Genomic DNA, 15,888 nt, shown 5'->3' on the forward strand with positions numbered 1-15,888 from the left:
CAATTCTCTTATACAACTATTTTAAGGTTCTAAGCAATTTCATAATCTCTTTCTTTTTTTTTTTCAAGTTTATTGATTTAATTATTAGAGTGACCGTCATGATATTTACCAATTTATATTTTCTTTTTTACCAATCACAGTATAGATTTATTTTCCGATTACATCAATTATAATATTTATAGTATTTATTTTTACATAATAAAAATATATATACATTAAAAATTATATTTTTAAACATTAATTTTTAATAATCATATTTTTAAATTATATATAATGTGATATTATATTACACTAATCTATTAATTATATACTTCTACCCTTAATTCGGTGATAAATACATTAAAATAAATATGACATATCTAAAATTTTACTCCTTTATTTTCTTATAATTTTGATAAAAAAATTATAAATATAAATATATTTATTATTTTGGGAAATATTTTTATTTTAATTTTTTAACACAAAAATATTTATTTTATAAAAATAAGTATTTTTTAAAAAAGTGGCAAGAGAAATAAGCTAAAGGCTTGGGTGGAAAAGTGGATTCTTAATACCTGAAAAGAGATGCTTTAGACATCTTTATCCCTTTGCTTGTGTTTTGTTTAGTCATTTGCTTTATTGCCTTTTAGCTAATCCCACTTAGTGCTTCCTTTTCATCAACACTTTATTATTATTATATCTAAAATTATTCTAATATTAAATTTATTCTAAAAATACATTTTAATTTTTCTTCTTCACTATAAGATAATATATATAATATTTCAAAATATTAATTTAATTTATAAAATTATATCATAGTTTTAATATTAATTTTTTTTAACTCTAAAATAGACATAAAATATTGAGTAAATAAAAAAAACTTAATTCTTAAATTTTTTATGAAAAATAAAAGAAATTATTATTATCTCTGAATTTTTTTAAAAATTTACTTTTAGTCATATTTTAAATTATTTATTAAAATATTTCCATATTTTATGAAATTGAATGGTTTAATATATTATTAAATAAATTGTTAATAAATTTATTTTATTTTATATTAAAGAAATTAAATAATATAAATATTTTAAATTATAGATTAAATAATAAATATAATTAAATAATGTAACTCTTTGACATAATTAATGATTTTTTTAATAAAAATTACTATTAAAAAATTTATTAATTAATTTCTCAATTTTAAAAAATATATTAAAATATTTTTAAAATTTTAAAAATTTATTAATTAATTACTTTATTAATTTTAGTACTTAAATATTATAAAAAATTTAAAATATTTTTAAAGACTATAAATATTTTTATAAAATTAAATAATTAAATAATGAATTTTTTCATAATAAAGAAATTAAATAATATTATTTAACAACTAAAAGATAATAATTTAAAAATATTTTAATATATTTTTTAAAATTAAATTATTAATTAATAAAATTTTCAAATATTTTTTAGAGAAAAAATAAAAAATTTTAAAAAATTTAAGAACATGAAAGTAATTCTCAGAAAAAAAGGTTTACAGTTCGTTAGTGAGTTAGCGCGTGTCCCTAACGCGATCTAGAGGTTTCTTGATGGAGCGAGAAGTAGAGTGAGGTGGGGTCCAAAGTCCACGGTGAACGTATGTGTTTCAGGGTAAACTTTGCCGGTTTGCCCTGTGTGTGTATCCACTTTCTAAATTGCCTTCTGCATGGAAGGAGCCCACACCTCTCTCTCTCACTCCTCTGCACATCAACTCGATCGGATTCTCTTCTCTATCGAATCACTTCCCTGACTCACTTCACCACCCTCTCTCTCTCTCTCTCTCTCTCTCTCTCTCTCTCTCTCTCTCTAGCTTTCGTTCTCTCTCTATAATCTGCTAGAAAACTGAGGGAATGATTCTGCTTATATGAGTATTCCCTCAACTCTACACCGGCTCTCTGTTCTTATTCACCGTTGATTCTTCACCAACAAATTTTCAGGTGACCAGAAGGTCCTCTTTCTTTTCTTCACTTTAATGGGTTTCTATTGGTTTGAGTGTTTTTTGTGATTTCTAATTTGTTTATAGGATGATGATGAGTTTTATTTTTGATAGTTGGTAATTGGTGAACTTCTTTTACTTGATTTAGTTTGTGGGTTTGTGATTTATTTCTGGGTTTGATTTTGTGGCCTTTTTGCTTTAGATGGTTTGATATTGTCTCTTATGGGTCTTATTTTGTCTCACTGTTTTGTTTTTCTTTATTTTCCAGATTTTTTGTTTGGTTCTACTGAGTACTAGGCCTTCATTTTTCTATCTGTTTCTATGCAATTTTTCTTCAGTCTACTGGGTTTTCTTCTATCTTGAGGTACTCACTTCACTTCTTTTTTTTTCTCTCTCTTGATGGTTTCTTTATTTTATTTTAAATTTTAGTTTATTCTCATTTTAATACGGAGGTCTATAGAATGTGCAAATGACCCCCCCCCCCTCTCTCTCTCTCTCTATCTCTCCTAGTGGAAAAAGGGTGTAGCTTATGATATTACAGAAACTGATCATATGGAGATTTTGTGTTTTGATGGCTATTTTGCAGTACAGTTCTAGTGGTTTCGCTTTGCTGCTTAGGCAGATGAATATTCATAGAGATTCCCTCTTTCTTTTTTTCCCCTTCTTTTTATGCTTATATTTTGAATTTAGCAACTTTTGAGTTATTTGTTTCGTTGGCCTTATGGTTTAAAATTACAAGACTAAAGATGTCTGGAGATTTGTTATGTGATTTCTTTAATACAAGCAGTCTAGGTTTAGGGATCTTGAGATAAAGAAAGCTTTTTGAATTTAATTCTTAAAATTCACATCTCATAATCATGACAAACTGGGTACGGGGCCTGTCTTCATCAGTTTGAACATTGGACCTATTAGTTATTGTAATATTGCTACTTTTTCATGTCTTTAATTTTAATTGTTTATTTGCCTTCTAAATTAAGTATTCTAGGGAAGAATTGTAATGAAATATGGTTTTTTCAGAATTTTTTTAATTGTTTTTTAATCTGAATTTGGTTAATTTCAGGAAGAACCCCATGCCTTAATAGTTTGATTAGTGGATATTGGAACATCTAGATCAGGTAAAAATGGGGGTTACAAGTTCTAAAGTAGAAGAAGACAAGGCTTTGCATCTTTGTCGTGAAAGAAAGAAATTTGTTAGGCAGGCACTTGATGGCAGGTGCTCACTAGCAGCAGCTCACGTTGCGTATGTCCAGTCACTGAAAAATGTGGGAACTGCTTTAAGCAAGTTTATTGAATCTGAAGCTCCAATTGAATCTTCATTGTACACTTCCACTAATGCAACACCGGAGCCTCTTGCTTTAACTGAGAAGTCCCTTTCACATTTCTCAATCTCTTCTCCTTCTTTATCACACCCTGTGGATGCAAACCTTTCTCTGTCACCATCTCCCCCCAGCTCCAGCCGGTTTCATGCAAATCACATGAAATTTAGAGGATTTTCTTCCAGAAAAGTTGAAGAGAAGCCTCCTGTAGTTGTTACAGAGACTTTAACCTCATCCAGTATCCCACAGAATACTACACCTCGTTCCCTTGAAAAACCTGAAACATCACCATTTGAAGGCTCTTCAGTCCCACCAGGAACTACACCATGGGATTATTTTGAACTTCTTCATCCAATTGACCATGAGCTTTCTTTCCAAGAACTAAAAGAAATGAAGCCAGGGTTGGAGAATATTGATGATGTAAGACGGCTTAGGGAAGAGGAGGGAATTCCTGAGTTGGAAGATGAAGAAGAGAAACATTCATTTCATGCAAGTGAAGAATCTGAAGATTCAGAATGTGAATTTGATGACCCTCCTGCAGATACCTTAGTTAGAAGTTTTGAAAATGTTAATAGGGTACAAGATCACGTTGCACCTAGTGCGTCACCTGCCATGCCTTCTGCTGGAAGTGTAACTTCAGAGAATGAGTTATTAAATGGGGAGAAAAGTAACTCTCCTCATTTGTCACCGTTGAGAACTCCAACCTCAGCTGTAGCTGTTTCATCTGAAACAAAGAAAACACCTGTAAAAGAAGATGGAACTGAAAATAAGATTTCCCCCAAGGACTTCTTTTCGAGCATAAAAGATATTGAATATCTGTTCATAAAAGCGTCTGAGGCTGGGAAAGAAGTGCCAAGGATGCTTGAAGCAAATAAGTTGCATTTCCGTCCAATAGCCCCAGCAAAAGAAAGTATGATTGATATTCCTTTCTCTTTCTATCTATGTGCTAAATTACTGTTTGAGTAGTTGTTGTTTTTATTTTATTTTATTTTTTTATAAATAAATTCAATAGACGTTCTTAGTTTCTGCCATTAGTATAACTGTTTGTAAGATGGGCTTTGTTTAAAACTTGGAACTATATTTGATGCTTTTTTCCTATGAACCATTATAATATACAATAGACTGGACTGGCTTTCTTGCGTATGATAAAAAATGAGATATCTTTATTCACTTGCTATTGGAAAATTATATATTCAGTTCCATTCTTTAAAATGACTTATGAGTGAGTTGTAGCATTTACTCACTCTATCGTCTCTGGCAGATGGATCAGTGTTATCAATGTTTCTCAAGGCTTGTTTATCTTGTGGGGAAGACCCTAGTCAAGTTCAAGAAGGTAAGACTCCTCATTTCTGTGCCATATTTTCTCTTACATTATTACACAACAGTCAGACCTCTAGCAGCGTTAGACTTCTGTGGTCATTGCTTTCAGAAAGTCTATCACAAAGCTGCTAATAGTATGAATTTCTGACTGTTTGGATGACCCGCTGATATATCTCTAATTTGTCTTTATGGTTTCAATCCCCAAAAGTAAATGCCATCTAACTGTCCATATATTGGACTGAAGTGTTGAAATAACTTTTTTTAGAAGTATAGATTGTTTAGAATAAATATAAGTCATATATTTTCTTCTGCATCGTGTAATTTCAACAATCAACTGGTGCGCTACTGTTAGTTATTTTATCCATGATCAAGTATCAAAAACTTGGTGGCTAATGGAGCTGAATGGCCACAAAGGATCCATGTAGCTGATCCCAACTAATTTGGGATTAAGGCATAGTTGTCATTATCATTCTTAGTATTATGCTATTTGATCCTTTCATGAGCAACTATGCATTCTCTTGCCTATTTATTTGTTCTGATGAAAGTAGGTATATTAGTGTTCTTCTTGGTAGAATATTTCTTCTAATAATTGTTTATATCTTTTACTATTTATTTAAGTATTGTTTCCAAGCTATAATGGGATATTAATCTGTAATTGGAATTATGGAGTTAGATGGAGATCAACTTAAGATAATTTATCATTCTTTTTTTCTTTTTTTTCCTTTTTTTTTCCTTTTGTTTTTTGTTTTGGGGGGGGGGGGGGTTACATTTCAGTCCTTGATGGGTTTCCAGAATTACTAATTAGGATAACATTTTCTCACAATTCAAAGCCTTCCTTTATTTGGTTAATAATAACAGTTAGGTCCAAGTTAGTATTTTGATGGCCAATAATGATATCCTTAAAATAAACTTATGATGTACAAATTGTATTTACAGGTCAGTTTAATAAAAAAATTACTGTTTTTTTTTTCCATAAAAAAAATTTAATTCTTTAATTTTTCACCATTGTTTATAAAAGTTTATCTCAAATTATTCCCGAACACACGCATACACATGTTTTTTTCTTAGATATTGTTTTGCAACTTTACTTTTTTCTTTAATTTATACGAGTCATTGTTTTCAACAGTAATTAACTTAGCCCTATATATGTCTGTACCTAAATTTGTTAAGAGCATTTTGATCATTGTCTCTATTTCTGTTGTTGATAGGATGAGATTGTAATTTATAGAAAAGATTTTCTAATTGTTATGTTGTGTGATTTTAGGCAACACGTGAGGGTTTGAACATAATTTAGTCTTTTGTGGCAAAAAACACAGGTCTAAATCCACTTTCACCCCAAACCCTAAAAGAAGTGAAAAATAGGAGCAGTTATAAACATCTATTCCTCTACCAGTCTGCAGTCTACCTTACTGGAACTATCTAAGATTCTAAATGTATCCTGACACTTAGTGTACACAAGAGCAAATTCCAAACAGACCCATTTACACGGGAAATAGGACTACATAAACACAGATGTTGGTATTTCTAGCAAAGAAATATCTGTGAATAATTCCGTCCGCTTTATTGTTTGAAGTTTTCCAACTTGTTTTTCTTCAGATGTTGATTTTTTGGCTACTTCTCTTTTCTGTGTTTAGTAAAATCTTCTTCTTTTTGTCCTCCTTCTTCACTCTTAGCTCATTTCACAGTGCAAAGCAGTGTTGGAAATCGGACATCCCCCCCCCCCCCCCCCACCCAAAAAAAAAAAAAGAAAGAAAGAAAAGAACTTACCCTTTAATGTATATATCAAAGGTTAATAAAAAAAATAATTAATTAAGAACTTATTTGAAAGAGTTATTAATTGAAAACAATTGATAAAAAATCTAAAATATAGTGCTCAACTACTTATTTCTCATGTTTAAGGCATTATTTCCTCTAATTATTATTATTATTATCATTTATTATTAGTGTAGCTGCCAGTAATTATGAGAGGAGATTTTTTGAATATTTGTGACCTATGTACTGCTTAAAACAATGGCTTGCGTATGAAGAGCCCCTTTCTTCCATACTATTATTATTTTAAAGGGAAATTATTATCAAGCAGTAGCAACTAGCAATTTGTTTCTGCTCCCCCTAAAATTTTTCTAGTTCCACCTCTGAGTGAAAGTGCATGTTATATAATTTAGCAATAACTTGCTGTTTTGCTTAAAAAATAATGTATGGATGGATTTATATTGGCTGCAAAACGTACTTCAATGCTTGTTTGTGTAATTATTACTAGAGGGGTTTTGCGTGATTTATTTATTTATTTTGTATTGATGTTTATTCCTTAAGGGCTTTGTTCAGAAAGTCCAGATTCATTGCATGGGAGGGGCTGGATTTTGAAGTGTTGGAAGCAATTGCTTTCCAACCTTTAAGGGTATGTTTGGCATTGCCATTGCACAAGCTATCAAATATCCATGAAAAAGAATTTCTTTTAGAGGTTGCTATTTGCCAAAGTTTCAAATATGAACTTTTTCTCAAAATTAGCTTTTGGCCTGTGAAGATCAAATTGTAAAAATATATAGTCAATTACCATAGAGAAATCCTTCAAATATTTTGTCTAAAAGTTGCTATCAGCAACAACAATTGCAAACATGCTTTAATGTTAGCCTTAGTGATCTGTACATTATGAGTATTATGCTAGAGGTGAAGTATAACACCAGTAAAAACATGGATATGTGAGAAGCTGAGTTTAACTAGCATAATCTTAATGGTAATTTTGTTACCTTCTTGGCACTTAGTCTGCTTCATTTGCTATGATAATTCTGCTAATTCTCTTCTGTTGATTTCTCAGAGCCTGCTCAAAATTCTGTGAAATACTTAACTTGGCATAGGACAACATCATCACGATCGTCTTCATCCAGGAATCCTCTTGGATCACATGCTAGGAATGACACTGAGGATCTCAGTGGTGATACTTTTGAAAATTTTTGCATGATCTCAGGCAGTCATGCTTCAACGTTGGATAGGCTATATGCTTGGGAGAGGAAACTTTATGATGAAGTAAAGGTATTTTGGTTTCTTAATAATTACAAGACCTCTTTTAGACATGTTTTTCAAGTGAAGGAAAGTAAATCGGTTGTTTTCCTTACTTGATTTGATAGGAGAATTGGATAAATCTGGGGGAAATGATTAGGGATGACCTTTTAGTTGTTTAGTGCTTGCATTTTTGTTTAATTATTTCAACAGGAATATTAGCTATTTGCTTTTCCTTGTTTCCTGTTCCCTATTATGTTATTAGCTATTTCACTGGTCAGATGACTTGGCTGAAGTAGTAAAAAGAATTTATCTAAATGATAAACCGGGCTGTAGATGTACCCTTAAATCGAGTAGAATTGAGGGAAAAAAACCATATAGTTACACCAAATATGATTAGTTTAGAACTTGTGTTTTCAAGTAAAGAAATGCTCTGATGCCATTTATTCATGCTGTTCAATAAACTGTTTGCACCATATAAAAATTTCAAAGAAATATAATTATTAAATTTCCCATTGTGCTTTACTGTTGTTATTTAATGCTATATATAAAAGGAGAATTCAGGTGGTACTCACCTTGATTTAAATGCCTGTTATCAACTAGTAAAATGTATTTTGGTGTTAAAGTTACTAAAATATCCATATGGTTAAAGAAAAATTGACAACTGTTTTTAACAGTATCAGAAAAAAGAGAGCTATATAGAAGAAGCATTGTCTGGCTGCCTGGATGGAAGCATCTGCAATTTTTTATTCTTTTCTTGGAATCACTCATAATATTACTTTCTGGTGGTAGTTCTCATTTGTCCTTGATTCTTAAATGGGTTTAAGGAGGATACTGACCTGTTTTGAAGGAAGTGATTCAAGTGGATTTTGGCCTAGTTTACTAGCTGGTCTTGATTGGTTTTGTATGGTAATCTAATGGTAGTGGGGTTGAAAGAAGATAATCAGTATATGGTGGTGTTTGAGATGGTATCATCAGATTTGGGAGAGAGAACATAATTTTTGGGTGAGGATGGATGTTTAGAGCATGTGGACAATCAAATCTATCCTTGGACGAAAATAGCTAACATCCAGATCAGGAAAAAAAAAGAAAAAGTAGAAGTGTAAACCTGGGCTTGAAAGATGTTGCATCTTCTTTTCTAAAATGACTCAACAAGATGCTTATATATGTAATGTAATTATATGTTGGAATTTTAATAGCTTTTAGTAGATTATATAGCATATCTAGAAGCATAGAACATAGCATATCTATAAATTGTTTATAATAGATTTTATAATTTGTAATTTTATTTCAGTGTTTAATTTATGCAATTCCTACTAAGCATATCTAGAAGCATAGAACATAACTCATTACAAATTTTGAAGTAAAAAGAAAGAACAGCATGACTGCTCAAAAGTTGTCTTGAAAGTTGAATTCTATATATTATATGTATTCCCTTCAGTTGCTAATATATTTACATATCTTCTTTCAGGCTAGTTCGATGGTCAGAAGGGAATATGATGTCAAGCGCACAATCCTTAGGCAACTGGAATCTAAAGGAGAAAACAACAATAAAATTGATAAAACTCGTGCTGTTGTTAAGGATCTGCACTCGAGAATTAGAGTTGCAATTCACAGAATTGATTCCATATCAAAGAGGATTGAGGAATTGCGGGACAAAGAGCTTCAGCCACAACTCGAGGAATTAATTGATGGGTATGTGCTTCCTAGTTATGTTTCTTTAGTTCAAGCTGCAACTATGATATGCTCATGACAATTTTCAGCATCAAATCCCTGAAGTTCTTCATGCGAGTCAGTAGTGTTAAGGGACTCTTTATGTTCAACTTGATGAAATCGACTATCGTAACTGCTATACATAACATGATTGATTTTGGATGTCTGGCCTAAGTATATTTCATTATGTAGTGTGATTGGTTCAACTATCTACCAGTTTATCACCCAGAAAAAGCCATTTAGTGAAATGAGAACAAAAAACAGGTGTCAGAATCATAAAATTGGATTATGCAAAACTATCTGAATGTAACTAACTGGAGTATGATTTGCTTTAAAATGCTGGTTAACTGAACTAATCTTCTAATTTAGGAAAAATATTAAGGTTTATTTATGATGGATTTCTTTAATATTAAAAGTTGCATCATCCATGATTGTGGAGCAGTTACTTCGGTGGAGATGGATTCTATAGGCCATCACTTTATTTCAAGACTTGTATTATTGTAACTCATAAGCCTGGGATGTTAATAACCTTCCTATGAAGTTTTGCCATCCATAAACTGGTAAGTCGGATAGGTCCTTAGATTTTGAGCAAGGAGTTTTCAATTAGGTGGAGCCATTTTGATTCTTGAAGCCTGCTGTTGGCAGCAAAAGGTTTTCCAGCCTTCATGTGCGAGTTTCATTATCTTGTGCTTATTTGTATTTACATATGATTGAAAACTTTATCTTTGTCAGCCTCATTAGGATACTGTAGCCTCCACAAAAAATCTTATATGACAAAAAGTTGGTTTCTAGATGATATATTGGACCCCAAGTCCTGAGAGAACTGTGGAATCTGCTTCTTCCTTGTGAAGGAAAATTATCTCAAGTTTTAATGGGCATATCATTGCAATGTCCAACTGCTGTTCAATGCTAGTAATTATACTAACTGGGTTTCCAATGCCATATGGGCGTGTATCCAGAGCACTATTTGTGTGATTGGATTTCTCCAGCCATGTGTTTTTAGCTAAGTGTATAATGCTGACCCAATTTTCGTGTAATCAAGTGCATGGTTTCCAGGCTTTGGCCCACTGGAAGTATGCTGATATCTTATCCAACTTCTATAATTGACTAGATGAGAAGCATTTAAAATTTGAACATTTCTGGTGAATCGTGAGCACTTTTAACTTCTCATCCTTGCTTGAAATTATGGCAGCCTAAGCCGGATGTGGGAGGTGATGTTTGAATGCCACAAGCTTCAGTTCCACATTATATCGATAGCATACAAAAACGGGAGCGCCAAAATCTCTATGCAGTCGGAGTCACATCGGCAGATCACTATCCTTCTAGAAAATGAACTTGATTCTCTGTCATCATGTTTTACAAAGTGGATTGGTGCTCAGAGTTCCTATCTTCAGGCTATAAATGACTGGCTCTTCAAATGTGTCTTTCTTCCAGAAAAACCTACTAAGAAGAAAAGGAAACAACCATCCCCTTCTTTAACTTTGAGAAGAAGTGGCCCTCCAATATATGTAACCTGTGGCGTCTGGTTAGAGAAGCTTGAGAACTTGCCTGCAAAGGCGGTTGCGGATGCTATGAAGGGTTTGGCAGGAGAAACTGCTAACCTTTTACCCCGCCAAGAAAAAAACCAAGGGAAGAGTTCAAACCTAGGATTGTCAAAGGCTGATAATGGTAGTGATTCAGGAATTAATATGTTGAGGGATGAAGCTTCTGAAGACTTCATTTCAGGTTTTGAGCGATTTCGATTGAGCTTGGAGGGGTTTCTTGGCCAGTTGAATAACTTTGCAGAGTGTTCTGTAAAAATGTATGAAGAACTCAAGAAGTCGATCCAGGATGCTAAGAATCCCCCATCACAACCTCCATTCCAGCCGCAAGTTGTTTAATTGGAAAAAGAATTTGTATGCAGAAAAGTTCAGAATTTCATGTGCAGCAGTATTCAAAATTCTGATGAATGAAAGATCCTTTCACAGAGTTCAGTTGGATGTGCGCATTTGTACATGAGGAAAGTAATAAAAGAGTTACATGGAAGCCGTTTGTGTTACAAAAATGAAATAAAGAAGCTGACAATAATTTTCAATAGAGAGCCTATAGAGGGAAGAGGGGCGACTGTGTTGTCCAAAAAGATGTAATCACCTGGCTTCTGGATGTGACAAATAGTGAGTTTTTTCAATGTAATAGAACCTGTATAGTTTTCCCTAGTCCTTGCCAATTTTTCTCAGCGAGTATAGGAACTCGGTTCAAATTCTACCCCAGTTAAATATCTTGATTACGCAGTACATTTGCATTTTAATCATATTTCATTAGATACTTATATCATCTGTTTGGATGTATATTCTTTCCAACCATACTTGCATTTATCTTCCGGTCCTAAATTTGATTTCAAGTAAATGAATTCGGATTGATGGAACCACTTATTCCAAACAGGCTTGAAAGGGCAGGTTTATAGTGACTTAGAACCTCCCGGTGAGGTTACCCCTTAGGAAGGTGGAATCATGAAAATACCCCATGTTGGGAGAAATAATGTCATCGTTCGTCATGGCCGTGTTAGTGGATCCCGTGTCCTTAGTACAGAATAGCCCTGAGTTACCATTTAGAGTGGTGAATCTTGCAAGACAGGGCTGATTCTGACAAATATTGATGTGAACCACTTGAGAATAAGGTGCCTAATTAGAACTCACCTGGGCTTCCATGTTCTTTCTAAATGGTATATATAGCACAAAAATAATGAATAGATAACAACTTTAAGATCGAATCTCGAAGAATGGCTTTTCTCAATTAAATAATTGTTTATAATCCTAAATCAAAAGAGAGTTTTTCAAACAGTATTGTGATAAATCATTCGATCTTTTACTAATTCGATTTAAGTTAGTGTCTTCACTATCCTCATTTACTGCAATTTATAAAGTATTGCATTCAATTAAAGTAGTGCATGCTTTAACGTAAAATACACTTAAATAGTAATTTGAGCTTATTTCATTTTCCATTCATTTTCTTTGTGATGCTACATTTATCTCTACCTATAAAATATATGAAAACACAGATTATATGGTTATAACTTCTTGGTCATTTATTAGGAGAATCTGTGAATGACTTAGATCTTTGTGTTTATAGAATATAGAGCAGCGAGTATTTTCTTTATGTCCTTTTGTTTTTATTTTTTATTTTTTTTATCTTTATTTAGTTTTCTTATTAGAAAAAAGTAAAAAAAAAATCTTATGGTTTCATTAATTTTTCACTTCGGTTTTGTGGTTTGTTTTAGAATTTATGTTTTAATTTTATGTCAAAATAATATTTTACACGATGTGAAAATTTATGGCCTCAAAATTAAGGAGATCAGTATCGACTTAACTGACTCCTTGATCAAACTCAACTGCAAGATAGGCTAATGTCCCTTGAGTAGCAGGGAGATGGGCCCTAGGGAGATTACGATCATTAAGACCATATTGAACCTTGTCACCATCAGAGTTATACTCTACAACGCAAAGGGTGCTGAGCGGAAGGGCAAGAGACTCCTGAGCCATCCGAAGGCCATCATTGAATCTGATTGCATAGAGGCGAGTAGATTGCTAAAAAACTTTAGATTTGAACTCATCCGACTTGAGATATTTATTGACATAGCTCTGGGTTACCATAGGGGTGAGCAGTATTCGGTTTAAACCGAAAAAACCGACCGAACCGAATCGATTTGAAAATTTGGTTCGGTTTTTTTTTTTTGTTCGGTTCGGTTTGAAATTTTTAAAAAATCGGTGATTTCGGTTCGGTTCGGTTTTAAACGTAAAAATTTCGATTAGACCGAACCGAACCGAAATAACCTATACTACGTCGTTTCAATAGTTCCCTTCCTATTTCCCTTCCCTTCCCTTCCCTTCCCTTCCCTAAATCTAAAACAACTTTCTGTCTCTCCGTGCGTGCCGCCAGTGCTCCATCTCTCATCTCTGTGCTCACCTCCAACCCTAACGCCTTTCTCAAAGTGCCTCGCCTCTAAGCTCCATCCACTTCCGGCGGCGGTTCCACCATTCACTGTCCAGCCTCCAGTCTGTTTCTGAGTAAAGCCACCAGCCACGCATGCATCTCGCCGTGAGATTCTCTCGCCTGTGCCTCCACTCTCCTCTCGACTGGACTGATTCACCATCGTCGATTGACTGGACTGATTCACCATCGTCGATTAACTTTCAACTCGTCGCTCTTCACCGATCTTTAGTCTCTCTTTCCACGCAATCATCGGCGTCGGCCGTCGCTCTCTATCGGCTCTCCACGCATCGTCGGGCAGTCGGCAATTTAGTCATGCTTATTCCACAGCCCTCAGTCCTCTCCGAGTCTCTGTGTCGCACTTCTAGCCTTGAGCCTTTCACAGTTCGTGGACCAGACTCCGGGACCAAGAGTGCCTCTCGCGCCTCCAGCCCTCGGTTGTGTCGTACATCGCTGTCTGCCAGCGCCACCGTGTGCTGTTGAACTTGAGTCAACTGTAGAAGGTAAGTAAATATTTGTGATTTGCTGTTGATTGTTGAATTTGTGTACCCTTAATTGTTAAATTTGGGTACTCTTGATTGTGAATTTGTTTGGTGTTGATTGTTGAAGTTTTGTGCTCTTGATTGTTGGAAGTTTTGTGCTCTTGATTGTTGAAGTAAACCCATGGCCATGAACCGATCGAACCGACCGAACCGAACCAAACCGAACTAAATCGGTTCGATTCGGTTATCCCTCTTATTCGGTTCGGTTCGGTTTATGTAAAATACTGCATTTCGGTTTTTGGTTATATCGGTTCGGTTCGGTTTTGAACCGAACCGACCGAATGCTCACCCCTAGGTTACCAGCTCAGCACCCTCATAAGCATCCACGATCTTCTTCTCATAATCTTTGCATAGAGTAGAAAGATTGTGGACCTCACTTTTAGTATGACTCCTCACAGCTTCAGAAGCGCTTAAGTCTCTAGGAGCCTTGCTCAACTCCAGCTTTGTCTCCTCTAACTTCCTAGACAACCTTTGTACTTCCTCTTCGAGTTGGGCAGATCGCGGCAAGACTTTTCTCCTTTTTATCCGCAGAAAGCCTGTCTTGGACAAGCTTGGCTTCTACAGTAGACTTCTCCTCAATAAGTTGCACCTCTAAGCAGGCAATCTTATCATTTTGAGTCTTGCTATCTCGAAGAAGCCCCTTCAGTCGATTGATCTCCCCCTTATACTTTCTTTTCAGTGCGGTGGCCACCATTTCAGCTTTCTCTTCCTTCGCCTTCTCAATATCGTGGCGGTCGACCTCCCGAGCACCGGCCATTATTCTCTTCAACTCGATCAGAGCACCTAGAAGCTACAAAACAAAAATTAAGTTAGAAAACGATAAAAAAAGCTGCAAAATAGAAGAGTGAGAAAAAACCTACAAAGAGGACTTGTCTCCTAGCAGCGCCAAAGAGATTCCCCTCTGCCCGGTACGTGAATGATGCTGCTTGCTCGGTGGATTGAACTATATGTGAAGATTCTTCTCACCATCCGTGGATCTCTAAAATTCATGAATGTCCCGAAGATGTGGTTGTTGAGCAGCTCGGCAATAGAGGTAGGTGTGGAGTCTGGGTTCAGTTGAAAATGTAGTCTTGACTCATTAGCCCCCAGTTGAAATTCCCTCTAGCCCCATCAATAGCGAAATGATCCACCAAGTACTTTATTGAGTCTTTATGGCCAATAAAAAATGGACAGATCGATCCTACAAAAAAAATCATTATTCACTTTAAAAATTTTGAAAAATGCTCTGAACAAATCCAACGAAGGAGCAAAACCCCACTCACAGCATATAGACTCAAAGGCACTCATGAACAAAATAGAGTTTGGGATTTACATCAGTGGATTGACTTTAAAAAACTTGAAAACAGAGTAGAAAAACTCTGAGAAAGGGAATGAAGGTCCATAGTTGACTTCTTGAGGTAAAAAATGAACCTCCTCTCGGTTTGAGCGTCAACCAAATCGAGAGGAAGAGAAAAAAGAATATAGCAATCCGCTCATTAGAGTTTGAAGCCTTGATGTAATGGGTCTTCGTAGAAAGAAGAGCTCAGGAAAAGGTTTCAAAAAGGAAAGAAGAGGTGACCCTAGAAAAGGCAAAAGAGCCGTAGCAGAAAGGATGCGTACCTTTAAACTCAAAGACTCGAAGAGAAAAAGAAGGAAATGAAAATAACTGGAAGATAACGATAAGAGCAAAAGAGACAGCAAAAGTAAGAGAAGAAAAAAGAAGTCCTCAATTTATACCAAAAATCAAGCATTAATGAACATTTAAAACGTTGCATCGGAACCCTAAATGACGGTAGCAATAAACACACTCCAAAAACATCACATCCACTTATTACGCGTACTTATAATGTCTTTTCATAATCCATAAAAATGAGTAGACTTATAGTTTGCATCAAAGCAACGCATCATATTCACTTCTCTAATCACCATAAATAACCTTCGGTGAAGTGAAATGGCATCTAATAACATATAAAAAATGAGATCCTCTTTGATCGTGACATGTGTCCATAGTCTAACTAGACTTGCTAACCGAGGAGTATTCACCTTGATACAGATCAGATAGGTCGGGCACGACCTGATAAAGCTAGGGATTGGAAACCGATCTCTTATA

The 15,888-nt window shown here is 34.5% G+C and overlaps 1 protein-coding gene across 4 annotated transcripts; it reads left to right on the top strand.

Annotated features, from left to right (window-relative positions):
* Nucleotides 1-1,643: 1,643 nt before the first annotated feature.
* Nucleotides 1,644-11,599, top strand: LOC110626419 (protein ROLLING AND ERECT LEAF 2). Of its 4 annotated transcripts, none has more exons than XM_021772301.2 (7): nucleotides 1,645-1,960; nucleotides 2,217-2,312; nucleotides 3,009-4,174; nucleotides 4,526-4,597; nucleotides 7,397-7,611; nucleotides 9,050-9,273; nucleotides 10,484-11,599. In XM_021772301.2, exons 3-7 carry the CDS (start codon nucleotides 3,070-3,072, stop codon nucleotides 11,169-11,171), a joined length of 2,304 nt encoding a protein of 767 aa, XP_021627993.1. In that variant the 5' UTR covers nucleotides 1,645-1,960; nucleotides 2,217-2,312; nucleotides 3,009-3,069; the 3' UTR covers nucleotides 11,172-11,599. The 4 variants fall into 4 exon arrangements, with proteins under 4 accessions (XP_021627996.1, XP_021627993.1, XP_021627994.1 ...); XM_021772302.2 differs by having other exon boundaries at nucleotides 1,645-1,949; XM_021772304.2 differs by lacking the exon at nucleotides 2,217-2,312 and having other exon boundaries at nucleotides 1,644-1,949.
* Nucleotides 11,600-15,888: the final 4,289 nt, after the last annotated feature.

Source organism: Manihot esculenta, chromosome 11, assembly GCF_001659605.2.
Source record: "Manihot esculenta cultivar AM560-2 chromosome 11, M.esculenta_v8, whole genome shotgun sequence".
Taxonomy (NCBI): domain Eukaryota; kingdom Viridiplantae; phylum Streptophyta; class Magnoliopsida; order Malpighiales; family Euphorbiaceae; genus Manihot; species Manihot esculenta.